Genomic DNA, 27,890 nt, shown 5'->3' with positions numbered 1-27,890 from the left:
ACCCCCACCCCCCCAAGGGGCCCTTACAGCCCTGTCCTTTTGACCTTTCAGCCGTCCATTTCCAATTCAAAATATATTTTAAAAAACAAAAGTTAATTCAAATAGACGTTGCTACACAACCCATGAAAGTATCCGAGCAGATAAAACAGAGCAAGTTATTAAGTTAACACTGAATCTCATCTCAACAATCCGATATTGGGAACACGGACCCGATCCTTTCGCCTAGACGGTAACATTTGATGTTAACAGGGTAAGGGCCCAACTGGACGTGGTTATCCTCTTGGCCCACGAAGAAGCACAGTGTGTACAGGGCGACTTCGAATTCGGGGCTTACTCCTACCAGGGTGCTCGAGACCGATTTGAGAACTCCATTCCACTCGAACTGGATCGTGAGCACCTGGGTTTCTGAGTCAGGCTGCATTTTGTTGCAATGAAGTGACCAAACATTAGTTACCCCTCATGCCTTAGTTTAGGACATAATAAAAGGATAGTAGATCATGGTAGCAATAATTCCCGGTAAGAAATGAGTCGATGTTACGCGACTTTGTGCCATATACACCAACATTTGTTCTGAATTCCAAAGGGAAAGGTGAGCAAGAACAGAGTCACTTACAATCTGCCCGCGGCGTCTGGGGAATATATAACCTTGATAGTCCACCCTTCCTTTCGCCTCCTCCAAGTAAAACTGGTACCATTCAAAACCAAATATACCAAACTGGTGAATATGTAGTAAACGCAGATTCTCGAACCAAAAGGGAGAAAAACAAATTTACAAACATATAGATACGCTGCATATATTAAGATGGAGGATGGAACGAATATTGCTTAAAATATTCTAAACTCGGAGCAGCAACAGGGGGAAAAGGAGGGAATTTCTAGCGTCCAGCTACAGAACCTTCGGGTACAACGTTTCGTATCGACAAATTTTTGATTGTGCGAATATTATTCTCCTTGTGCAAAAATCTGTTAACACTCCAAGGACAACGTTTCACACAGAGAAATTTCTGCTGTACGAAATGTTATTCGTGGAGTGCGATAAAATTTCGCACTCAGCGTGCAGAAGGTTCAGTGGTTGAACGCTAAAAATTCCGGGGAAAGGAAAGGGAAGTTCAATGGCAAACCTGTAGCCAATTATGGAAGCCCGAAACCTCTTCCTCGCCCCTCCGCTTGATCTCTCCAACAAAGACATGCTCGAATGCAGAGGAGCAGCCTGATGTGCCACCTCGTCGGTGGAGGTCAAACCACAGCCCTGTCATCATCCTCTTAAACTCCTGGTAGTCTCGGGACACAAATCCCTTCGCCTGCAAGTACCTGTGGAGGTACTTAATCGGAGCAGTCCTACTGATCTCTTCGATAAAAGCAGCCTGCTCTTGCTTCTCCTCTGGCGTGACTTCTTCCCTGCACCCTTGGTGAGGGTTGTAATTGTCGAGAAGAGAACAGAAACGAGAGAAAGTTGGCTTTCTAAGGACATCTTCACCGAGCCAACTGAACAGGCTTCCCTGTGCCATGTCATCCTTCTGATAAACCTTTTTCCCCTCTCCGCAGTCAATCTCATAGTCCTTCCCTGGGACCAGACGGTTTAGGTCGAGTTCCCACAGCTTGTTGCAAGCTAGTGAGAGGTCCGAGAGTTCATCTTCGGTGGGCTCTATGGTTCCCCCAACCTCAACCTCACTGGAGTATTCTTGCTCACTCGCTGGGCGCTTGTATCCGCTCCAGTGGTACTTCTCAACCTGATACATGCAAAGATCAACGACAGATGCAAAGAAGCATATACATAGCATCTACGATCTTCGATAATCCGATTTTTCTTAGATTGCACCCAGACAGAAATACGATCAAAGTAATTATGAAATAAAGCACCCGAAAATGTAAACTTCAGGGAGATAAGAAACTCTGCACGAAATACATTCGACTGCGGATCACACGATCAACCAGCAAAGCAATATACTGGAAATGACAGATCGAAGAAAAGACTACCTTGTGGTGTTTTGGTTGAGGCTTTTTACCAACAGTCTCCCAGCCCCCATCGTTCTCCTCATTCGGTTCCTGCGGGATGAAACACGTACGCGGGATTCAAATTCTTCACCTGCGCAAACATTCTCCTCTTACATTAACGAATGAGAATAGCAAACAAATGCCTACCTCTCTCCTCCAATTGGTTCGGCCGTAATCGTGACTCTCTCCTTCTCCATAATTTCCATACCCTTGATTCCCTGCCTGAATGTGAGATCCGGTAAATGAATTAAGTAGCTTCAAACAGGGCTATAGAAGCATCAACCACAGTAGCAGGAATATGCGAGACTTTCAGAGGATTCACCAGCGACAAAGCTCATCACCCAAAAACAAGAAATCATCAAAAAGTACATGATGGCATATTCTTCGCTGTCAGTGTCTTAAAAGTCTTCTGCTTTGCTTTGTTCTGGTCAGATCAAATGGTTTGACAGTCTCAACAGTGAATAAGGCAACCAAGTAAACCCGAAATGGTACCTGCTGGGCTCGCCGCGGAGGTCTCGAGCCGGCGACCTCCCACTCCTCCTCGTGACGCCCGATTTCACTCTTCTCCTGTTTCATCCATAACTCAAAATCAAGCTCCAATTACTCCGAATAAAGAGGAGAAGTAGTGAATTATGCATAAAATTAAGAGTGCGACGACCTCTCTGTTCCAGGCATTCTGATAATGTCCGGGCCTGCGCTGATTATTGCCCTCTCTCTCCTCCTCCTGATCTCCCGACACCACCTGCGGGGATGTCAAGAGCAGACAGACCCGATCAATTCAGTGCCCCGGAAAAAAAAAAAAAAAGAAGAAGTGAACGAGGTTAAATCAATGGCCAATCCAGGGAGTGATCGATTTGCTTGCCTCAGCCCAGCTGGATCTGGACCGCTCATCTCGCTGATGGTCGTCGTCGTTACGACGGTCTCGGTGCTGGTTGTCGTTCTGATTGTCGTCGGGGCCGCCACCAATGGCCACGTCGATCAGGCCCTTGATCAGTCCTTCCATTTGGTCGCTGCACTCTTCACTGAAGAGAGAGAGAGAGAGAGAGAGAGAGAGAGAGAGGATTGCTAGTTGAATCGAGCCACTGGGGATGGCGGGTAATGGGATCTGGGATTTGTCTTTTGGCCGACATGATTTGGATCCTCAAGTCTGCCGACACGTAATTAATTCCCGATTTTTTAACTTACTATTTTTTTTTTTTTGCCTTTTTGGGTAGTTGAAATTCAGTCCTCTACTTATCTCTTTGTACAATCAAACCCTGATTTTTATATATATATATATATATATTCTTTTCTAGTCCAGTCCTTCAATGAGGAAGATCGCGCATACGCCATTGCTTATGAAGCTTGAGGAAGCCCAACAATGAAAAGGCGGGCTTGTAGTAATCCGTGAGAAGTCCATTGGCATTTAACGGCCCAAACTCAAAAAAGGACATTTCATGGGTTCCCCTTGACGCGATCAAATCCCTTGGGGCTTTGCTTTTGGGCATTTGCAGACAAAGGCTAAAACCCCTTCCAACTCGAGGTCATTTTGCCCATTTTAGATTCCCAATAAAAAAATTTTAACTTTTTAACTTTAATTCAATATACTACACAACAAAAACAAACATTAAAAAATTTGAATTTTAACTTTAACTCAATACATTACACAATAAAAACACACGTTTTCCAAGTCAAATTTATAATCACAACTCATTTGTCATTTTTCACTATCAAAATCAAAATTACCGTAACTCTGCGCACGATTAGATTTTGATTCTCACATTCCACTCACCAACAACTACTGTAATCCATGGGACATAATTGCCGAAGTTAAGAAATCGATCAAAGGATTCTGAGGGACATGATCACTTTCGGTTTATTAAACCGCCGGACCTGCTCGCTCAAGCTTTTAATCCGCATCGGTGTCTTGCTTGAGACATTTTTCATGTGAACCATACGTAATAACATAAACACAATCATACCCAACCAGTAACATATTAATCACTGAACAGAAGAGAGTCAAACAGCTTTAACTATTACTGATAGAAACTTCCCTTTCACTTCCACGAAGAACCCGTGAAGGAGAAAAGGCAAGGCAACAGTTCCCTTCCACGAAGAAGAGACATAAAACGTTTAACTCAAATAAAGGGCACAACAATTGACATAACATATAAGCATAGACTATGATATTAAAAATACATTACATCATTCTTTTTTCTTTTTTCTTTTTCTTTTTCTTCCCCTTCTTTTGTCAGTCTTTCTTATTATTAATTGACTTTTTCTTTCTTCCTTCCTTCCATCCATCACTGGAAGGAAAAAAGGTTTCAAGGCCAAGCTAAAAACAGGCATGTCGTGGCCCCATCACCATAAACCAGTCCCAGTAAAGCTTTCTTTTCATGATGATTCTTCCTTGCATGGACGGACAACCATCTCACTGATTCCTTCCCACTCCTTAATGCCAGAAAACCAAGGACACCAAAAAAAAAAAGAGAACAAAAAACAAAAATTCCTCAAAATGAGCATTTCGGCATTTTTCCCCTTCTACTCCTAATCTTAACTTCTTGCTCCATAACCATGACCGCTCCGATTAGTGATCACCCTTCATCATCATCCACAAAACAAGCATATATATATATAGAGAGAGAGAGTGTGTACGTTTGTATGTATAGCATCGCCATATCTCCACCACCATCATCATAATTCATATCTATATGTATATATTAGTTGAAACTCTCAAAAGGGTTTGTGGCCTCGACTTGTTAAGCAGCAGCAACAGTCCCGGTGCGGACGTGGCAGCCCTGGGATTTGGATGGGGAGGTGGAGGACTTCCTCTGGTCCTTCCTCAGGGAGGAAGACAGGTTCAGGTTCTTCTCTCTGGCCTCGTCCATTTCCATCTGCTCTTGCCTGCATTCCTCGCTGCAGAAGGCAGTGTCCCCTCTGCCCCCACCAAAGCAAAACAAACGCACCCAATCATCATCAGACCAGAAAAGTCTTTGCCTTTCTCCTTAGGAAGGCACACAGATAGCTCTAATTAGAAGTTCACAGTTCATCGACCTAAGAAATCTTCATTCCTAAGTAAGCGCATCGGGTTTTAGCAGTCAAAGGTGACACCTAAAAGCTGCCCCAATGCTCGCAATTGATGAGAATAAAATTGAGAATCTGACAAGAAAGATGAGGACGGCAACCCCAAAGGCACCAACCTGTACATGAAGATGTCCCGGTGGTTCCCGAGGGGCTTCTTGCAAAGGGCGCAAGAATCCAAGAAGTGGGGCCGGTGGTGGTCTTCGTAGAAGAACCTCGCGGATCTCGGCGAGGAGACAGGACATCCCATGTACGGGATGTTCCTGAGGCTGCCGCCGACCCTCGCCATCGCCGGCCTCGAGGAAAAGGGGTTGTGGTGATCAAGACTGTGACTTTGGCTCAGGGCAGCGCCGCTGCCGCTGCCGCTGCTGCTGCTGCCTGAAAACCCAGCTTCCATGGATTCCAGGGAGGCGACCCCGCCGTGGTCGTCGTCATCGTCGTCTTCATCCGCCGTGAAGAAGGGCCTTCTTGCAGAGCCCATGTGGATTCGGAGAAGGGAAAGCTACAGAATTTACGTACGGAGCTCTGGGTTTAGAAAGAGAGAGGCGGAGAGGGGGAGGAAGGTGATAGATCGATCGATCGGTAGATATAGAGGAAAGGTAGTTGAGAGGAGAGTGAAGGTGGGAGGTAGACTGAGGGAAGCCGAAGGGATCTATTAAACGAAGAAGAAGCGGTGATGCAATTGCAGGAGCATAGGGAGAAAATAGAAAGAAAAGGGGAGAAAAAGATCCATTGGCCGAAAATTCCTGCTCCATTTTTTTTATTATTGTTAATATTAATATAATAATACTTTTTTCGGCAATAATATTTATTTTTTAAGCGTTCAATTTTTTATTTTATTTTTAAAGTTTATTTGCTGAAAGACTCATCTGCCCCTCTTGCCCGTTCCAATAATTACGATCATCACTATGCGATCCGGTGCTTGCCGTCGAACTCCATCTCCCTTAATGAGTTGGATTCTGAAAGGTATCAGGTCTTAAGTCCATTAATTAATGTTGGACCCTAGGGGTTGAAAGGGTTTCCAACCATGAAAAAATATCAGGTCATGTTATGCTGAAAAAATTAATGAGATGTGATTGCTAATATGAAACGACTCTTTTTGTACAGCAATTTCATTCTATTTTCTTTGACATTGTCTCAACCGGAGAACGTAATTAATAATGTAATGCAAGCACATTCTGATCCGACGCATAAGCAGTAGCTATATTTGGAGAAGTTAATTATAATATTAGAAGAGGGAGTGCAGAGTAAAGGTATAGAAACGAGATACATCTCAATAGATTATTATTGTGTGTGTATGTATTTTTTTTTCCGTTCGAAATAGATTACCGTGGCAGATTTAAGGAAGCTAGGGATATATATTTATATGTATTGCGTACGAAAAATCTATAATATGATTAAAATAACATAGACCGTACATTAAAAAGAAAATTTAATCCTAGATATGGTTTGATATTTTACAACCAAAAGATTTTTGGTCGAGTTAATTTCTTCGATCAAAGTTAATTTGATCTTGCAAAAAAATGTGCAAGTGTCATTGCATGTATAAGGGAGGAAAGAGACAGAGAAATAGAGACAGGAGAGGGTGAGAGTGATAAGAGAGAATGGAAGTAATTTGCATCTGCAATTTTAACTCTAATGCAATGGTTGTAATTAAATTTTTTTCGGTTTGAACCCTGATATCCATAAATATAATTGAGTTCCAACTAATTCAGTCGAATAGGATCAGTTCATTAAGAGGTAAAACTCTCTCAGCATGAATCTTTTTTTCACTAAAATGACTCGAATTTGAAACCTCATTTATAGAAAATAAGTGTTAAACTGCTTGAATTAAATCACGTTGGTTGATTGTAATTAATTGATAATTTCATGAATTAGAATGATCATTTCATTTGGAAAAACATTTTCTCTTTAATTTGATAGAGTTATCATTTGCTCAACAAACTTAAAAAACATTCATTCCATCATATCTACTAAACTTTTGATGCATCATATATATATATATATATATATATTAATTTTATATATGTAAAAACATAATGTATAGAATGATATCTTAAAATAATAAGTTCATCCAATTAAATTCACTCCTTATTCTCTAATTCAATATAAAATTCATTGTTTTTATCTCAATGGAATCACATTTCACCATATGAAATCTATTCCCTTCGGTTCCATTCCATTCTCGTATACCAAACGAAACTGAAAGGTTTTTGAAAAACTCGAAATTACACTAAAAATGGTTTCTTCCTTTATATTGACATAAAAGTACCTCTCTTATTTATAGACTAAGTGAAACAATTAAACTGGGAAGCAAATAAAAATCAGATATCGTAAAATCAAAGATATCAACTGACTTAAACGATCCATGGAATTTTATTCTCAAATATTCAATTGGCTAAATTTTTTAGATATAATATCTCTAGTCCATTCCATGGGTATATATATGATATTGTAGGAAATAAGATGGTAGTTTTGTAATAATATCTGACCGTTGAGGGGTAGAATGGGGAATAGACGGGCATTAGATCTTTTTCGCAAGTTGGGTTTGGAAGGGCCCGAGTCCTCATCTCCACATCCTTGCAATTTTAAAGTTCGACGTTACTTAAGAAATATATTTTTTAAAATCTGGAGTTGTTTTGATTTTTCTTTATGAAGTGATATTGTTTTAGTTTCGACAACTTCTTTATTAATATTAGAAGATGACCCGTGCTATGCATGATTGGGAATGACACAAATTTGGTAATGCAAAAATAAAATAGAAAACGCTTGCAAATAATATTCATAGATCGACTTAATAAATCTGAGAGAGTCTTAGACCGCATCATTATTTTTGAACTTTATTTTATATAACATATAAAAATTAAAAACAGAAAAGAGAAAAAATATAATTAAAATGGACGGATGAATGGGTAGAGGGGGGAAGGAAAGAAGTGAAGTGGGGGAGAAAAACAGCGGAAGAGAAAATATAGAAAAATGAGTAGTAAAATTATAATCGCGTGTTTAATTAGATGGGTATTATTAAAAATTAGTTTTATATTTATATAATACAGATATAAATATATAAAAATTATATTAGAGTCAGTGATTTTTAATATTAAAAAAATGGGGGGCTGGCCCCACGCGTCTGACGCTGTGCGTTAACGTCACGATCACACCGCCATCAACCATTTTGGCAGAGGGCTGGCACTGTGGTCTCCACCTGCCTCTGGCATGAGCATTGAGGCCTCAGTCTTAGGCCCAGTGACAAGACAACTTCAATTAGTGCAATTTCCACTTTTTTTTTTTTTTTTGCCCTTTTCAATTAGATTTTCCCCAAACTAAAATAAACCAACATATATGTGGCAAATTAAGGTAGTTTTCTTTTAGAAAATGCATAACATTAAATTATACGATAGATAAAATTGACGAGGAGGAACGGTCGAGGTATATTGCATCGTGGTTTTTTTGCATGTCTCTTGATGCCATGAATTTCATCCATTCACTCACGTGAAACGATAACTTTTGATCTTTTATAAGCTGTGTGAATGAGAAGGATGCAGTTGGATAATAATGCTAATATTGATGATTTGACTATGATATATGATGCTAATGGTGAGCCCGGTGACACTTGATATATATATATTGGAAGGACCACATCAACACTGCTTTCCCTTTTGTAATTGCTGGGGGGGGGGGGGGGGGGGGGGGGGGGGGGGGACCGGTTGTCGGTGTCAACATTGCTGGGAAAACGAAAAATAGAGCCCTATGGCTTGATGCCTCTTTTTAAGTCAAGACTTAAGAACAAAGCAAAAAAAAAGGAAAAAAAGGAAACATTTCTCTTTACCATTTCCGGGTTAAGAAAAGGGGAGCTCAATCAATAATATCCCCCTTTGCTAAGACCTTTTGGGACTCCATCATATGTTCGCATTTGGAAATGGCATTAATGGCATTATTAGGATATATTAGTCAAATAGACTCGTTCCCAACTGTAAATTCGAAAAAGACTTATCATTATTCCTCGTGAAAATCCTAAAAAAACCATAAGCGATCGAAAATGCAGAGCCAAGAAACAAACACAAATGCAGTTACAATCGTGTCAAACTAATTTCTCGAGCCGAAATTTACGCGTCGACTACATGGAAAAATTGGGAGGAGAAGAGAGGGTAATAAAAATGCAGAGAGTCAAAAATGGAAAAGGCTGATAGAATATTCAAATATCAGACCGTACACAGTGTATTTAGGTCGATGCCCCCACCACACCACACTACCCTAAACCTCGCCATACCTTACACTGTCCCATGTATGAATTCAGCAATAACTGCCGTGCGCCTGCCCCCCTCTCGATCCCCTTCTAGAGAAAAAAAGAAAATGCATTGGTCAACGGGTGACCTCCTGTCATTCATTCATTTATTTTCACCTCCATCGATTGACTTGACTTAGGAAGCCCAACTCTCCTTTACATCTTGTTGGAATAATGGGATGGTATGGCTTAAGGAGGAATGGAGTGCGATGGGATTAGGAAAGGATAGGATGCGGTGGTTTAAGTCGAAATTCTCTTAATCCTTTATAATTCATATTTGGATCACATCAAAAAATGACGGAGTAAAATAATATAAGTATATTATTTTAGCATTATATTCATTTTTATATAATGAATAAACAAAAATAAATAATACATTTTATAATATTTATAACATATACATATAGATATATATATATATATATGTATGCCAGTATAGTGTAATGGGATTATGAAAGGATAGGATGCGGTGGTTTAAGAGGGAATTCTCTTAACCCTTTATAATTCATATTTGGATCACATCAAAAAATGACGGAGTGAAATAATATAGGTATATTATTTTAGCATTATATCCATTTTTATATAACGAATAAACAAAAATAAATAATACATTTTATAATATTTATAACATATACATATAGATATATATATGTATGCCAGTATAGCGTAAATGTGTGACGAATAAATATATATATATATAATCATGTGTATATATAAATATAATATATATATGCACGAGAACCGAGGTAGATAGAGGTGAACGAACAATAGAGATAAAATATATAATAGAGTTTAGATGATATATATATATATATATATATATATATATAGGTGTGTATATAGATAAAAAAATGATTTATAATATCTATATCTGAATATATATCCATCTAGATGCATATATACGAGCGAGCAAAGGCTAGAGAAGGCATTGTTGCAATTTTGTGAAAAGAGAAGGGTTAAAAGTTATTTTTGACGACTTATCTTTTCATAACACTTCAAATTGATAAAATTAAAATATGAGTCTTTGGTGGGTTATGGAGGATTAAATGTTCTCACCATAACTCAAACCCTCTATCTTTTAATTGTCAAACATGAATTGTTTTAATCCTCCATAAAACAACCATTTATCTTTTAATTGTCAAATATTAGTTGTTTTAATCCCTCCATGAAATGCCCATTTATAACCGATAACCCTCCATCCAAACAAAGGATTAATATTTAATCAATTATCTTCCCTGTTTGAAATTCAAGGGTGAATAGAGAAAGTAAAATGATTCACTCAAGTTGTTGGACCGTTTAGGCTTTGTTTGATTTTTAAATAAAAAATTTTACTGTACTCAACTCAACTATATTCTTCTCAAAATTCAACACTGTAATCATTCCTGTTTCGAAACGTAATTTTTTATAATCATTTTTATAATTAATTTTTAATAATAAATTATCCATATACTTTTACGCGTATATATATATATATAGTCACTTATCTATATATTTGTTAACAAGTGCAATCATTATATAAAATCAAGTTAAGTTAGATCGTGATCCCGAATTAACTCTTAGACTTCTTGTGTATCATGGGGACCCCTTTCCTCAAAGATCATGGATGATATTATGAAAATGAAAAGTCCTCGGCCCCAACAAAGTCCCAGGGAACTGCCGTGCCGGCACAACTTATGGGAAGCGGAAGGAAGAGCCTGGTGGGAGTGGTAGTCGCGCGCCGTGGGTGCGGAGATTGACGTCCCCCCAGCTATCAAATCCCAAGGAGCCCTCTGGTTTCCGCCCTTTTTCCACAAACGCAGGAATGCTGGGGGGCCCACCCACCATTTACGTCACTTCTCTCGTCGTTGCGGTTCCCCGCCAGCGGCCCCACCTCGCCCATCGACCCATCTTTTCCGAAGCGGGGCCCACCTTCGTGGCCCCTAGCGGTGGCTCGCTGACGTGGGAGGCCATGATTGGTGGTTCGCGGGGCATCGTGGTGGGTTCTCCTGCCTTCTTCCATATTTTTCTTAATCACATAATAATATTGCTATTCAGTAAATATATATATATATATATATATATAACTTGACACTTGATCTATTTAAGTAAAATTTTGTATTCAAATCGTGGGAATGAAGAAAATTCTTAATTGAGAGAACTTCATATTCTGATTGTCGATACGACTCAAGCCGAATGAGTTTGAGTTTATTAAATTTTCAGATACCATAAAAAAAAGATAAAATAAAATAAAATAGGAGGAAAAAGCTCTTCTACCGAGGATTCTGTTCCCCTTGCTTGCCCAGCAGGTCTGCCTGACCTCAGGTCAGGGAGATAAAGAAAGGAAAGGGGGCGGGCAGGTCGCCGGGGGCACCTGGAGGTGCTGACCGGCCGAAGCTTTCTCCTTTTTATTATTATTATTATTATTAAGATATTGTTATGTGGGTACACGTGTGCGGTCGTGTAGCTTACCACGGCAACTTTGGGGCTTGTCCCGCCACCACGTAACAGCTTACAGCTGGATGATGAACAAAACAACACCCAGAACGATTTTACCCAGACTGAGTAAATTATTGACACTCCTTTTAGCCTCCGTTTTTTCAAAAATAATTATTGAAACTTTTACCGGGTTCACGGGCCCCTTACCATGCAATTTGCAAAATTTTTATTCAATGTGTAAGCAATATATTATCCTAAAAATTCTAGTTAATAGTGCGTTTAGTAGTGTCTCAGTTATAAAGGACGCTGCGGCCTAGCATAACAAGAACGAAAATTAAAAGGTAAATTGCACTGATAATCTAAAAAGTTTTACGAATGTTTCAATATGGTACAAAAAACTTTTTTTTGTTATTTAATAGTACAAAATGTTTCAAAGTTATTTCAGTATAGTATAAATCGTCATCTCGCCATTGACGCCGTCAAGCTATCATTTACAAGATCTGTAAATTTTGCACCATCATGTAACTTACGTAAAACATTTTGTACTATTAAGTTACAACTTCAAAATATTTTGCACCATCATGTAACGTCCCATAAAAATCGGTTTTGCACTATTAGTGTCGGTTTAACGGCGTCAATGGCGAAATGACGGTTTGTACTATACTGAAACAATTTTGAAACATTTTGTACTATCAAGTAGCAAAAATAACTTTTTGTACAATATTGAAACATTTATAAAACTTTTTGCACCACCAGTGCAATTTACCAAAAACTAAATAACATGATATGGAATTTCAACCCGCGAGGAAGAAATACGAGAGTGAGTCATGGTTTCGAGTTCGCAACTTATATTGAGTTTTTGCACAATATAGTCTTATTTTTTAAACTATTTATAATAATCTTCCTTAAGAAATATTTTTCACAATAGTCTTATAAAACTTTTTTATTTGTTTTTTAAAGTCCCTAAAACTCTATTACCGAAAAAAATGTCCCCAAAACTCTTTTACTACTTTATTTGAGGTCCATTTTCATGAACTTATAAATTGAAACATAAAAAGAAAAGCACAAATAAAAAGCAACGGGTATGGTTCGCTTTGGTTTTGCTCGTGTCAAATTAGAAAAAAATGATTAAGTTCAAATGATAAATTCGAATTATAATCATTCTGTGATAAAAAGAATAGTCAAATATTTTACGTGAGTATGGTGATTCTTTATCTTCACTATCCCAAGGGGCCTTGGTCAGTGTTGGGGTGGGACCTAGGGGCGTACAAAGAAAACTAAAAAAATACAATTAAACTACGAGTTCAATCGAATCTAATAAACAAGAACAAACCTCTCAAACTGACTTTAATTCAATGCAATTTTTAACCAAAAAGAAATTCGATAATAATTTATTGGATTCAATCCGATTAATTACGGTTCAATAAACCTAACAAATTTAGTTAAATTTATTTTCTAGAAAAATACGAAAATAACTAAAATACACTAAGATAAGTAAAATAACTCAATAAATTGAAAATTGAAATAAGAAAAATATGAACTAAAATCTTTTTTTTTTTTGCAGTTTGACTTATGACAATTGTGTCCAACTGTGAAGTGGTTATGGTTCAGACTTATAATATTGAACCGTATTAAAGCATTTTTTAGGCCCAAAAACTAAAGTATTTTGTTTTTTGTTTCAACATGATTTCCGAATCGGACCGCGGCATGCGCAATCCTATGGCCACCCACCACCCTTCCCTTTGTAATTTTATCCTGTCTTTTTTTAAAAAAAATTTTTACCATCTTTTATATTATAATAAAATAAAATAGAGAAACATTTTTAGGGACTAAAAAACAAATGAAAAGGAGCGTAAGACTATTATGGGAAATCCAAACAAATGTGGCAACGTATACTTTCTAGTACTATGTTAATAGTTTGCCAAGAAGACCATTATGAAAAATAATTTCAGAAAAGAAGACTTCTTTGAGCTAAAATTCACTCATATTACTACCCCAATTCCCTTTCTCGAAATATTAGCTTTTGCTTAGGAAGATGTGCTCTTTCTCTCTCTCTATCTCTCTCTTTTTTCCGCTGAGTGGTTAATACGTCTCCTCTCCCTCAGCCCACTTCCCAAATGATCACGTTTCGCAATAATAAGGAACCATAGAGGTAGGGGTTAATCCGAACGCAATCAAAATTGTCCTCTGCCCCTGTTTTTTTACCACTGAGAAAAGCATTTTTCGCGCTTCAAATTCCCTTTTCATGGACGACCAATATTTAAGCATCTATATATATGTATATGTATATATTAGAGTGTCAAATAGATGAGAATTTCTCTAGTTTGTTTTGTATTTCTTCCCGCTGGGTTAAGCACATGATTTGAGTTATGAAAGAGGATGTCTGTCATCGACTAAGAAATTACATATTCGATACTCATGTGAGACTACGCGTATTCATTTGTTAGATATTCATGATTTTTATTTCACTGTTTTAATTCACCAGCCTTCATTGTAAATATATATATATATATACACACTCATATGATTTGAGCTCCAGCGAGCGCAACGCAAGGATAGGAAAGTTTACTTGAAAGGTTTGTGATTGGGCTCTGAGTTGCTTGTTAACGTTAAAGCAACAAATACTGTCAACTTGTACATTGCTTGTGTTAATGTGATATACCTAATTAAGTTTTACACACAAGATATGTATTTGATTATATGAATTTATCAGCGACCGAAAGCATCTCTCTAGTGTATATATATTTATATATATCACCACGTAAAGTCAATCTATTATATATCTTCGATAATTCAAAATAAACATTTCTGTTTTGACCTTATGTATCAAATGCAGTTCGTTTTACTTATCGACAGTACGTGTTTCTTCAGCATCTTATATTCGAATACATATCCATTTCGGAGCTCATAGTATTGATTATAATCAAAACGGCCACTGTCACAATGGGAACTTCACAACCAGAGTCGTTTGGGGTTCGATGAGTAGAGTAGTTGTTGCAGCAGATATAGAAAAAACAACGTAGGACCCTTAAGATCATACATATTTGACAACTAACTAACTAGACAAAACCAGAAATAACTGAAAATAACTCCCAACGATAAAATAAAAAATAAAAAAATCCTTTTAGTCCTTCACTTGCAAGAAAATCTTTCTGTCCATCCAAACCAGACCGACCTTCTAACCTCTCCTCTTTCCCACACACACCCCCAACCATATTCTTTTTGACATTTGAAGTTAACAAGACACCAACCGTTGGTGATGGGGATACCAGCACGAATCAACTAATACCCAACTCCCGATAGCTGCAGATTGAGTACTTCGGGGTCGGCTTGTTTACTTAGAAGCCTGCCGGTTAGCTACGTCGAATTATTCGATTCCGTGCATGCATAAGAGAGAATGAATCAATACGTTGTCGATCCAGGCAGATATATATCTTTTAGTATGATTAATCTTCTGGACCAACATCTCTTAAACTATCGATGTACATGCTTGTATTTATGGTTATGTCTCCCCTTCTACCGAATCTGGTACTAGCCAGATAGGGACGGTTTTCAATAAAAAGTCCACGTTTGGTACGTTCGAAGCAACGGGTAAATGGTATGGGACTGTGGGAGTTGGCAGCCCAACCGTAATGGCCTCAGCAGCTTTAGATCCATCCGAATGAACTATTCAGTTTCCAGATTAAGGCCCAGTATTGGCCCATTAATTAGTACGATAGGAAAGAGTTGGCAATCAATAGCTTAGCTCATATTAATTTTGCTCCAGACTTGTACTGCTCGTCAGTACTTGGGCCGGCACATCATTGAGCCTCCATGACTCTTTTTTTTTTTTCTTTTTTTTTTAATTTTAATATTCGGAAGTTCAATATGTCATGATTATTCCAGTTCAAGCCTAATTATTAATTTTTTCCATGATTTCTCGTGATCATTTATCTTCTAAGCACAAAAAGAAGAAGAAGAAGAAGAAGAAGAAGAAGAAGAAGAAGAAGAAGAAGAAGTTCCCGTGATCCAAACTGTGAAATAACGTTTTTCCTTTCCTAATGATCACGGACATGGAATGCGTAGCATATCCAATTGCTGTACAGTAGATTCTTCAGCAAAACTATATTAGACGGTAATAGTTTTCTTTTCTTTTTTTTTTGGGACAAAAAAATGAACACTGTAATTAGTGAACATTTATACGGTCCTTATCTATTACTATCATATAATTAAAAAGAAGAAGAAGAAAGAAAACAGACGTGTCATGCCAATGATTTAGAATTGTCCCCCCTGACCCCACTTAACCTTCCGCACCACATTTAAGCCCATCCTAAGCCTTACCCTAAAAATTCCCACTTCACATAATATAAAGACCAAAAAGATTGTCAAAAGACACAAATGATGTCCGCACCATCATCAAAGGGGAGATCGATTTCAAGTGATCTCATGGACTTTTCATGAACAGACACACACACACACACATATATATATATATATATTATATTTATCCTCATCACTTTCACTTTGATATTAATGATAGCAAAAGGACATGAACAATATCATAAAATGTAAAATAATGAAAGGGCAACTGTGTGTTAGCTTGGACGGCACTATCTTCTTGTTCCTGTGAGCTAAGCTAACGTTTACAATAACAATAATAATCACCACTGCTCCCACGAGTCCCTTTATCTTTTTACCTGTCTTTCAAACTTAGCCTGCAAAATTAGGTTTCATTTCTAATCCACTTCTCTCTTTTAGTCCCATGCATCAAAAGTCGAGAGACAATGGCTCTCCCACTAGCAGCAGATCACGACTTTAATTTGCACATGTGTGTGCCACTGTTTCATTCCATCTACTTTTGGTCAATCAAGCTTATGCATACATACATATATATGCATTGGGTATATATTATTTAAAAGTTGAGAGCTCATGCATGTTAAACGGAGAAGCCTAGCACAGGAGCTAGGTACAGTGGCACCATTTATATATATCCAGTCAGTCTAGGTTGAAATTCGAGGCACTTTGAGGGTACCGGTCGTACGCACGTAAACGTAATTTATCGTGGATGGCTATCTGGCTTAATATATATCATTCTCTTGCATATCCGAAAGATTTTTGCTGATCTTCGCACGATACTATTGCAGCAGCAATTCCTTAGTTCATGCTCCAAGAATAATATTCTTGGAAAATGTATGTATGTATGTATGGATACGCGTGCAGTGTCGTGTATCATTGACATTGGATAGGTGTTCCAACGTGAAGTCATATGGGAACTACACTATACACGGCTTTTGTTTTTCTATGCAGCAATGTCAATGGAAATCCCTATCTCATATCATATCGGTTGATTTGGCAAATACGTATTATAATGAAGATGCGAAACCATTTGCGCTCGAAAAAGTATTTCAGTTTTTGAAGTACAACACCGGGATTGTAAGCTTTTGGTCTTATTCTTCGTTATGAAGACACCATCTTTAACCAATATGAGTTGGTTCAAGAAATTTGACGCTTGTTCCGTTTAAGTAAAGTTTCGGGTTCGAGTTATTGTGAATGCAAAAAATCTACGCTGGGAGAGCTTTACCCCTTAGTGGACCGACTCAGCTCGACTGAATTAGTCGGGATCCAATTGAGCTTCCGAATATTAAGGTTCACACCGAAAAAAGATATATCCTTCGGATTTAGATATCGATATAGATATTGTAAAAACCTTCCTTTTTCCCAATCGTTTTCTAATTTCCATTTGCTCTAATTATTTGTCAACATGTGAACCCCTGCCTAACTTCGTCCTACAAATTCATCACTCACACATCAACTTAGCTTTTCTTCTTCCCAATAGAAGAGGCAAGCCATTTTGTGGTGCATAAGCATGTATAGTATTGTTTTGAAGATTAAAGACCCAAATTCTGACGTCGCTATGCCAACCAATTCACTTGCGTACCCGGAAAAATCGGTCGGCTCATTGTAGGAACAAAAGACAAGACAAGAGGATCGAGGGCTAAATAACTGATCCACCATTTTTGCTTCCAGCTTTTGCAATCCTTATATTTTGGATAGAAGATATCTCACAATGTAAATATGACTTAATTTTATGTTCCACAAAGAAAATTCAATGGCAAGATTCACAATAAAAGAATCCATCTGTTGAATTAATTTCTAACTTAAAAAAAAACCGATAAGTTGTAGCCATGTACATCCCCTGGGTCCTCCGTTTCAAAGGGAAGCACTCCAAGAAAATAAAAAAGAAAAGAAAACTAAATTAAATGAAAGCTTTTCTTTTTGAGATCCCTGTAATTCGTTTATTAGATTTGATTTGATTTCTTATGTCTCGTTCCTTGGGTTGTTCTTCGACTTCTTTGGGCCTCTTAGCGGGCCGATACTTCATTAATGGGCCGACCATATCGGCCTCATGGGAGATGAACCTCGATGCTGGAACTTCTCGCGCAATAGCAGAGCGGGCACGTGTGGGCCACGCGCTCACACTCCTTGCACAAGCTCAAATGCCGGCACGGCAGCAGAAGCACCGTCGCCGTTCGCCTCCGGCAGGCCTTGCAGCTCGGCTCCGACAAAGCGGTCCGATCCGGATCGACGTACACCGACTCCGCGTCCTCCGCCGCCTGGCCCTCGGACACGGCAACTCCGCAGCTGTCGACCTTCCTGTCGTGCGCCCCGCCCCCCATCATGGCCTGCTGGAGGTGGGCCCGCAGGGAGACCGCCGCGGCCTCCTGGGACCGGGCCTTCTCCTGCCAGACCTGGGCCTCCGCTCCGAGCTGGGCGGCGCGAGCCTGCAGCTCGGCGTTCCTACGCCTGGCCTTCTCGACCTCCGCCTCCTTCTCGCGTAGCCTCCGGGCGAGGGATTCCTCTGCCGCGCCCAGCAGCCCATGGTAGTGTCTCTGCCTCTTCTCTGCTAATGTACGCCGCAACTGCTCTCCCTGTATAGTTGACTTGCCTTCGTAAGAAATTACGCAATTTTCGGGGGAACGAAAAAACAGAACAAGAACATGAAGAATGCATTCAATTCAACAGCCTCTTTCTTGTCCAATTTCAAGCGGCATCTTCTCCCTGACTTTACTTTTCCGACTGGAAATGGAATGAGGAATTAATTCAATTAATGGTAATTTCTCCAAAACGAGAATTTAATTTATAGTGGCCAAAAAGTTTCAGTTTTTTTTTTTTTGGGAAAACCTTGAGCCTTCACTGTCATCCCATTTTTGGGTCTCTGAAGGAACATTTTCTTCAATAGCAATGCTCTTTCGTTTTAGGCCAAACTTCGAATAAAGCAACTCGGTAGGTTTTCTTTTTTTTTTTGTGCCGGGGGGTTTAAAAAATCAATTTGGAAGATGAAGATGAAGGGTAGGGGATAAAAGAAGAGAAACAAAATCTCTATCATAATGAAATGAAATGTGTTCAAGATTGGTACCTGGGCAAGGAGGAATTGGTCGATTTCTTCCCTCTGTTGCCTGACATGAGCAGTCAAATCTTCCTTGAACATAGACAGTATTTCAGAGGAGTTGTCGACAATTTTCTGCTGCTGCTGCTGCTGCTGCTGTTGATGGTAGTGGTGGTGGTGCTGGTTGTTGAAGGACAACCGAAGCCCAGTAGATACTGAATTGTTATGGAGCTGGGAAAGGTCTATGAGCTGTGGAGGCTGCTGAGGTTGCTGAGAAAGAGAGTAAACATTCATCGAAGAAGACGGACCGACCATGTTATTGTCAGCAGCTTCCCTCCCTCTCTTGCGCTGGTTAGTCATCCCTGAGATTCGACGCGGAACAGCGGTTCAGAACCGGGAACCAGAATCGGGGGCTCATTGCAATACATACATACAGAAAACTGGAAAAAGTATTTTCCAGAAGATGGATTTTATTTTTTTTTAATTTTTTGTGGCCAACTTCAGCTCACCTCCATTATTGTGCAAGACATGTGATTGGTCGAGAAATATTCCTGCCGGGTGTGGCTGCAATGAGTAGTCCTGACCCTCTTGCACGTTTCTGCACATTCATTACATCGGAAGAGGATTGTTTAGCAACAGAAGATGATAGACTTTGAAGGAGAAAATGAGATTTACAGAAGCCTGCATCGGGGATATATGCAGAACTCCTACCTGTTGAGGAAGAGAACGTTTGATGGGTACTGAGCCTGAACCGCCATTCTCGACGAAGCCGGAAAGACAGAGAAGATAAAGAGAACACGACGATCCCGCGCCTCGATGCCCTGCTGATCAAATCAAGAACCGATACGAATGATTCATGCCTGTTGTGCTCTTCCTCTCTGTCTGATGTGAATGAATGATTTGTTCTAAATGAGGAGGGGATGGGAGAATGAATGAGGGGGGAGGGGATGGATTGGATTGGTTTCTTCTTTCTCTGGTGGAGTCTTATGTTTTATGGGCATCAAACATTACAACAGACAACACAACAACAACACACACAGCCTTAATTGAAATGGAATATGAGTGTGAGGGTTGATTTTGAGTAAATATACGTATTTAGCTCTTTTAATTTTTATTGGTTTTAGCCTTATATATGTGTTCCCTTCTCTTTCACAACAAAAAAACAAACAGCTCCTGATTTCTAAATTAATTAATTATTACTGGTAGTATGTGAAAGAAAAATATATTTTTAGAAAATAATAAATGGCATAATTTTATTTTTTTAAAAAAAAGAGGGGGAAATTAGGAGTGGGGGTTGTTTCTTGATGGGTCTCTGCCGCTACCGCAGCCGCTGGGATTGTATTGCACATAATTGCATTACATGGTCCATTTCTGATTTCCCCACCTCATCTTTTTGAGAAAGTCAAAATTATTATTGAGTATAATAATAATTCAAAAAAAGAAAAAGAAAAAGAAATGGCAGTTCATCAACTCATGATTTCGTAATGGATAGAAAGAAAGAGAGAAAGAAAAAGAAAAAAAAAAAGAGTTTTATCCGATCCCGTGAAGGGCTAATTTGGCAGTTCCCCAAAATTAATTAGTCTTCATTTGTGTATGGGCACGCATTATGTTTATCATCGAGAGCAATCAAGATTGTGCTTATCCGAAATTTACATGCTGTAATTTATTTTGACTGGAAATGACGCTTGTCATGGTAGCCTCGTCAAGTGTCCTCATAAATATTGGAAGATTGTAGTGCGTACATATACGTAGACTATGATATTACACAAAGAATTGGATTGGAAGATGCGCGGTAGAAAAACCGAGCTTACGAGCGAGGTACAAATATTATAATGTACTAATTAATGCTGGATGAGAGTTTTGCCATATCATATCATCATATATATACTGGAAATGGCCCATCCTAATCCTAGTATCTAAATATATATATATAGCATGAAATCAAATTGGATAAAGTTTATCTTATTACTCTTTTTCATGAATTTTCGATTTTTTATAATGTATTTTTCTTGATGAATATATATATATATATATATAAATTAATTTACTTGGTGATGAAGATATCAACAGGTTCCCGAAAAGCAACAAGCCCTCTTCTCTTCATATTCTCACCCTTTCCTTATCTTAGAAAACAGGAGAAGGTGATGATCACAAGGAGACTTCCAACCTAATTAGCAATCTTTGCTTGATAGATAGATAGATAAATAGATAGATATAGCTAGCTGATGGTTGAGAAATCTTCCCCCGGGTATAATGCTTGATCCCAAATTCCCTTCTTGACTTAGTCAAATTGCCTAAATTAATTAATATTCATCATTTTTTCCCCAACACCATTATATTAATTAATTGATTAATTAAGACACACTAATGAAATAATGGAAGAACAGGAAGGAGAGGAGAGGAGAGGAGAGGAGAGGACAGTAATGGATTGCTCTTTCTATATATCTACATTTGAGCTGATGGGACGATGATGATGATGATGATCTGTTTAATTTGACCCAAAAGGAATGAAGAAAGGGAGGGAGGGAGAGGGATCTTATATATAATGGTCCTTGCGTTGTTTTTGAGTGCTAATTGAGTGGCTATAAGTTCTCTGACAGATAGATAATAAGACAACTTGAGGGTTGGGTTTTTGCTTTTTAATGAGCTGGACCCCCTCCCCCATTTCAAGCAATTGCAAAATTCCAACCCCAATCGTATATGTATATATATATATTTCATCCGAATATGCATTGCATGAGTGCTAGCTAGCCAGCCATGGAATATATATGTATGGATATGTGCATCCATCCATGATCGATGATATTGATGATGATTAATTCTTCAAGAAAGAAAAGAATTCAATTAACAATACAACATCTCATTAACTTTATTTGGATATTGTCTAATTAACATATGTAACATTAGTTTGGAAAGATCAAATGAATGCGGCTCTCCTTCGATTAGTTCGATATATAGGCAACAAAACGAAGGTTAATGCATAGAGACACGAGACAAAGTTTGAAAGAATCACTCGTTTAGATATCTTAATTTGACGACTTTTCATTAATGATTTTCTAATGTGTGTGAATACCGGACGAAACTAGTTAGCTGTATTTGGAGGGAAAATAAATACAGCAGGTGCTTTTATCGCGACGAAAAATGTTTTCACAAGACATAACATGGTAGTTCGGATCAAGGTAGTCGTTTTTCTTGTTGTATGCTTATCGAATAAGAGCAATCGTGAAAGCTTTGGGAAGTTTCGTAATTTTGGATGAAAATGCAAGCACAATAATATTGACTGATTGATTCACCGGAAAGGAAGTAAACACCCAATTAATTTTTGGATGACCAAATTAATCACCCTTTTGATTTTTATTGGCTGGTTTCTGAAATATGTTTGCCCGATCATTTTTTGTTTCTTATTTTCTTTTCGGGGAGGTGCAATACGGGGTTGCAGTCCAAAACTCACAATTGTATTTACTTTTCCTTTAAGGAATGCTAAGTTACTACTCGACAGAGGAAAGATGGAGAGAATTACACTCCAAAATGATGAAAAGGGCATGCATGTTTATATATATGGGTCAATTGGAAACATCCTAATTAATGGGTCAATTAACAACTTCGCCCACTTGCGTAGCTTAGCTAATCCCGTGAAGAAAGTCACAAGGGATCGAAAAAGGAGAGGAGAGGTTGAGTGATGAGTTTGGTTCTTGGCATGAATATATCTTTCCCCAAAACCAAGAAGGATCATAAGGTTAGCTTTAATTAATGGTCATCGGCACTGATAATGAAAAGAAAAGAAAAGAAAAGAAAAGAAAAGAGAGAAGAGAAGCCACCCTCACCCTCTTACCCCCCAAAATAAATAAATATAAATATATATATATATATATATATAACTGATGTGAAACTTTGTTAAATAAATATATATTTTTTGAAAAATAACACGAGATAAAAAAGTGGGGGCCAGTTCAATTCATGGAAATGGAATTTAGCATCAATGGAGCAAATTTTTCTTGTCCGAATCTGGCAGAGGAGTGAGGACCCCACAGCACAACAATAACAAGTCGGCTAAGCACTCAACTAATCAACTTATGTTCCTAATTCAGCCCTGCACGGCAAAAGTTTATTTTGATTTTTCTCTCTCTCTCTTCCCTTTGTTTGAATTGTTTTTTTTTTTTGGCTGATTTTGCTTGTTGATGATGTTGAGTTGTTAGGAGCTAGCGTGGAAAAACTGAGAATATGATCGAGAAATTTATCGGTCGGTACATCTTGATTTGTCAAGCAATTAATTGTCTATAGAGAGATCATAATAGAGCTCCAATTAATAATTATAATTTCCTTCTCATGTCAAAATATAGCTGATCTGACGATGATCGCTTCGTGCTTTGATCGAGTCATAGAGAGAATTAACAGAAAGAAATATTGAGGAGAGATTTGTCTATTCTAATTGGGTCCTTTCGAATGCGCAAGAACATGTTGCCGGTCAGATGGCTGCAATATAACCAAACGTCTAAGTTCTTACCCCTACACCTACCTCTCTAGAAATTATTAACTTTTTATTTTCTTTTTAAGAATAGGATAAATATTTTTATTTTATTTTATTTATATGTCTCTTGAAAGGAATGCATGCTCATACTAACTCGAGATGGGCTTTTCGAGATCCTCAGGACCAAAACTAGTTGAATCTTTCTTCCCTCTCCCTTCCCCCCCCATAATTAAGCAATTAATATATATTGTATTAATAATTATCATCATGTATAGAGTCATGCAAACCAAATGCCCTAATATTCAAATCAAATTTATAGCCCCGTACGTGTTGTTAATTAGTTGGCCCCATAAACAGCATTAAACAAAATCCGGCATTTTGGGAAAAGAATGAACCCTCAAAATCAATTGAGAAATTTCGGGTGGCCAAACTAATCAATAATTCAAAGGAATCAACTAATTAATTTAATCAACATATATAATAGAATGACTATCAAAGTATGTAGGTGATTGCACACCAAGATTCATGGACTATGTTTTTTGATTATATGATAGATTTATAGGCTTAATATATATATAAGAAAATAAAAATTTAATAAACAAGCACAAACAGTCTTATTAGGAGAATTAAATCTTAAACTCTTATGTTACTGGATAAAATATATGTTACCTCAGTATATCTCCTTTCTCTCTCATAGGCTAATGTTTCTGGCTTTTCTAAAAGCAAATAAAGATAGAAGGGGAAGAGTAAACCACGAGAACGAATTTCATTGATGGGTTTATTCTAGAGATATGAAAGATTAAATGCTGACTTTGATTGGAATCCTAAAACGGTGAGGTTTTTTTTTTTCCCCTAATTTTGATAATAAATTGTATGAGAAGTTATATATATATAAATTCATCGAGTCAATGCAAGAGGGAGGGGGAGGCAGCATGCAGGCAATTTAGTCAGCGGCCTGAGAGCTTTGAATCCCAACCTTTTTCTTTTTTTCTCTTCCTTCCTCTACGTTCAGTCCCTTTAAATGCTCTCCTCCTCCTCTTCTTCTGTTCTTCTTCTTCTTGTTTGTCTTCACATGTGGAAGCCAGAGCTAAGCTAATACGTACGTACACATATATACATTAATTTGCATGGAACTTGGTTTTAGGGCTGGGCTAGGGTTTCAATACACCACAAATTAAAGAAACAAAACAAAATCCATGAAATTTGTGAAAAAGTTGTATGTGGTTGGGGTGTGGGATAAGAATTCATTATATAATATACATACGCACACACACAAACACACTCACTACATGTAACAATAATGTCCCTGTCCTATAGCGCCAGAATTATGTATATCATCGATCACGCACACACATGCACAAACTGTTGTGTTGGTATCAATATGTGAGTTCTTAATTTAATTTCCACCGACAGGTTGTGATGGAGATAAAAAAAAAAAGGTAAAAAGAATTTTGAAGTACAAAAAGATTTTTAATCTTCGTGAGCTTCATGTGCACATATTCATGATACCGACAACACCTTGGGGAAATTATGCACGAAAACTTAGGATGGCAAATATATATATATATATATATATATACAGTGACGCTATTATTCATTTTAGCTTTATAAGGTTGTATAAAGAGTAAAGAAATTATATATATATATATATATATATATATCTATTCTGCCTAAGCAGTAAGGAGAGGGTATAAAATTTAATTCCATGCGCGGAGGATTCAGTGTGGATAGTGTAATTTAATTTATAATTAATAGAAATCTAATTATATGTGATCTTAGGACTAATTAACTTTGAAAACTTTTGACGTATCGAACCAGTATCGATTGATATTGGTGATAGAAAATGATTTGTTGGTTGATATGTTAATTTGGATTGTGCTTGCAAATTAAGTTTGAATCCTTCCAAATATATGCATCTAAAGGGATGTTAATAGATTTCTGTAAATAATTTTGACCCTGTACGGATCCTAATGAATAATAAAAGGATTTTATCTATTGGATCATGGAAAATGTTTATGGATTTTTCGTCAAAACCCTATAAGGTTTGGGGAGGGTCTGATATTTGGAGTCAAAATCCGTCCCAAACCCGTTAAGCTAGATAAACTACTAAAATATCATCATTCTTTTGTTAATTTTACAAAATACCTTTCAATTAAAGGTTCAAATATCGGTCATCACCCTCATCCTTGCTTCCTTTGTCCTCTTTGTCTCTTTTTCTATTCCTGCTATCTCCTTTCTCCTCTCCACACTTAGACATCACCCTCACCGTTGCACTTATATTCCGGTCTCTCCTCACTGGTCAAGCATTGATCTTCTCAAGCTATCACCCTAACATACTATTACCCTTTTGTTCATATTCTTTTGTAATGAATAGGAGTGCAATAATGGTAAAGACGGGTTCCGGTGAAAACCTGTTAATTTAGTGGAAAGTGTTTAAGATTTTTACTGCAAATTCTTAACGAGTTTGGAAGCGAACCATTTCTAAATGGACAGGATTTGGGAAGGATTCAGCCATCCCAACCCTACCCACGAACATCCCTAGAATTACGCAATGTTGATGATCTAATTTCCCAACCCGTAGAAGGCTTAACACACACCTTATTACAATATATTGAGATCCATTGAATTTGTAATTAGTCCAGAAGTAATATTGATGTACACATAACGCGTGATGGGTCCAAATTAAGACCCAAGTCTAATTCTCTACCGTAGCTATGAATTAAGATCCGATGAACGCAAGCAAAATATTCTGTGCCGCATGTGTGTATACACACACACACACACCCGTAGAATTCAAGTGTGATGATCTCATCGCTTATTATTATTCCACATATATGATGTTTATGTAAATGTATGTAGGGCTAGCTAGAATGTGGGGTTTCGTTAATCTCTCACAGCACATAATTTAATATATAAATGGTTCAGCTGTACATGTGAATTTATGCTCTTCCCTTACTTTTTCTTTTTTCCCCACCTCAATCAAGAGTTTGTGCTTTCCTACTTGACAAGAAATCCCGATGCAAGTTAAAATTCAAGAAAAATCCATTATAATCAGTAAGGATAACTTTCAAGAATAAATGGGGATGCATGGACATGATTAATTCACCAGCAGCTTAATTGATTTAATTAAATCCCATAGGTATCTATCTATTTACTATCGTGGGGTCCTATTGGGACCCCTCGTGAGTTGGGTTATCATCATTGATTTCGAAATTGTGTCCAGAAAACGTGCATACATTCTAGGGCTTGATGGAGTATATATTTGAACAAGTTAGAAACCTTTTAGACAAATTTTCTCCCTAATTGATCGCCCAATATTAACATATACTTGTTATATAGGCCAAAATCGAACATCCAAATTCTCGATTTAATTAATTATGAGGAGATCGCCTTACATATAGTAATATTACATCAAAACAGAAGGATGGTCGTCGACAATCAAATTATGTTCATGACACAATACATACAATTTCCCTTTCTCTTCTAATTAAGCAAAAGTTATGTACCTTTCTTTTCCTCCTATATTATCGATTTCTAATTATTAATTACTTCTTGGATTTTGCAATTTGTTGCATTCTATTATTCCAAATTCTTCGACCCATTCATCCCTTTAAAAGGTCCACCCACTATCAATGCCTTTCTTCACAAAAAATGCACCATGCACCAACCAATATGTGTATATATTCCCCCTAGCTAGAACGCACATTGTCTACACACTTAACCCCTACCCACAAGCAGCTGCTTGTCAACAAATCATTAACATCTTTTTGGACCATATATCCCTTATTTAAAGAACACAACTCATTTTTCTCTACTCTACTTCCCCAGCGCATGTAGAAATGATATGATATATCACTAGTCCTTCAACAACTCCTCGATATTGATCGTGTTCAAGCATCAATTCATTCATATAATTATTGTATGCGTTTGTGTGTATATGTCGATGGGGAAAGCATTGGATAGCAATGGACCAACTAGCTAGCTGGCTTACAGGTTTGGTCCTGGTGGAGGAAAAAAAATGATACACACAACGTAGGGTCCCCATTTTGCTTGTTAATCGATCGATTCACTGGGAGACACGATTGAATCTGATAAGGAGGAAAAAAACTATTGTTGGATTGAAAACTAGAAATGTGATATATAATGCATGGTATAACTAAATAAATAGAGGGCATGTTCAAAAAGAAAAAAAGTAAAGTAAAGTAAACTGGCATAATAATATATCATGATATATATTTTATTTACAAATTATGAATGTGTGATGTGAATGTATATAAAAATGTACACATGTATATGGATAGACC

The 27,890-nt window shown here is 37.6% G+C and overlaps 3 protein-coding genes across 3 annotated transcripts; all 3 read right to left on the bottom strand.

Annotated features, from left to right (window-relative positions):
* Positions 1-58: 58 nt before the first annotated feature.
* LOC116203732 (poly(U)-specific endoribonuclease-B-like) lies at positions 59-3,126 on the bottom strand. The gene is made up of 8 exons (XM_031535622.1): positions 2,858-3,126; positions 2,654-2,737; positions 2,488-2,562; positions 2,143-2,217; positions 1,978-2,046; positions 1,122-1,730; positions 614-685; positions 59-415 (listed from the first exon to the last, which is right to left on the bottom strand). The coding sequence occupies exons 1-8, from the start codon at positions 2,996-2,998 to the stop codon at positions 182-184; spliced, it is 1,359 nt and encodes a 452-aa protein (XP_031391482.1). The 5' UTR covers positions 2,999-3,126; the 3' UTR covers positions 59-181.
* Positions 3,127-3,979: 853 nt separating this feature from the next.
* LOC116203737 (FCS-Like Zinc finger 2) lies at positions 3,980-5,746 on the bottom strand. The gene is made up of 2 exons (XM_031535628.1): positions 5,175-5,746; positions 3,980-4,911 (listed from the first exon to the last, which is right to left on the bottom strand). The coding sequence occupies exons 1-2, from the start codon at positions 5,534-5,536 to the stop codon at positions 4,734-4,736; spliced, it is 540 nt and encodes a 179-aa protein (XP_031391488.1). The 5' UTR covers positions 5,537-5,746; the 3' UTR covers positions 3,980-4,733.
* Positions 5,747-17,793: 12,047 nt separating this feature from the next.
* Positions 17,794-20,210, bottom strand: LOC116205238 (BOI-related E3 ubiquitin-protein ligase 1). The gene is made up of 4 exons (XM_031537765.1): positions 19,830-20,210; positions 19,628-19,716; positions 19,149-19,480; positions 17,794-18,660 (listed from the first exon to the last, which is right to left on the bottom strand). The coding sequence occupies exons 1-4, from the start codon at positions 19,874-19,876 to the stop codon at positions 18,136-18,138; spliced, it is 993 nt and encodes a 330-aa protein (XP_031393625.1). The 5' UTR covers positions 19,877-20,210; the 3' UTR covers positions 17,794-18,135.
* Positions 20,211-27,890: the final 7,680 nt, after the last annotated feature.

The sequence above is a fragment of the Punica granatum genome, chromosome 4, assembly GCF_007655135.1.
Source record: "Punica granatum isolate Tunisia-2019 chromosome 4, ASM765513v2, whole genome shotgun sequence".
Lineage (NCBI taxonomy): Eukaryota > Viridiplantae > Streptophyta > Magnoliopsida > Myrtales > Lythraceae > Punica > Punica granatum.
The sequence above is the reverse complement of the archived record's forward strand: the minus strand, read 5'-3'. Positions and strand labels throughout refer to the sequence as shown.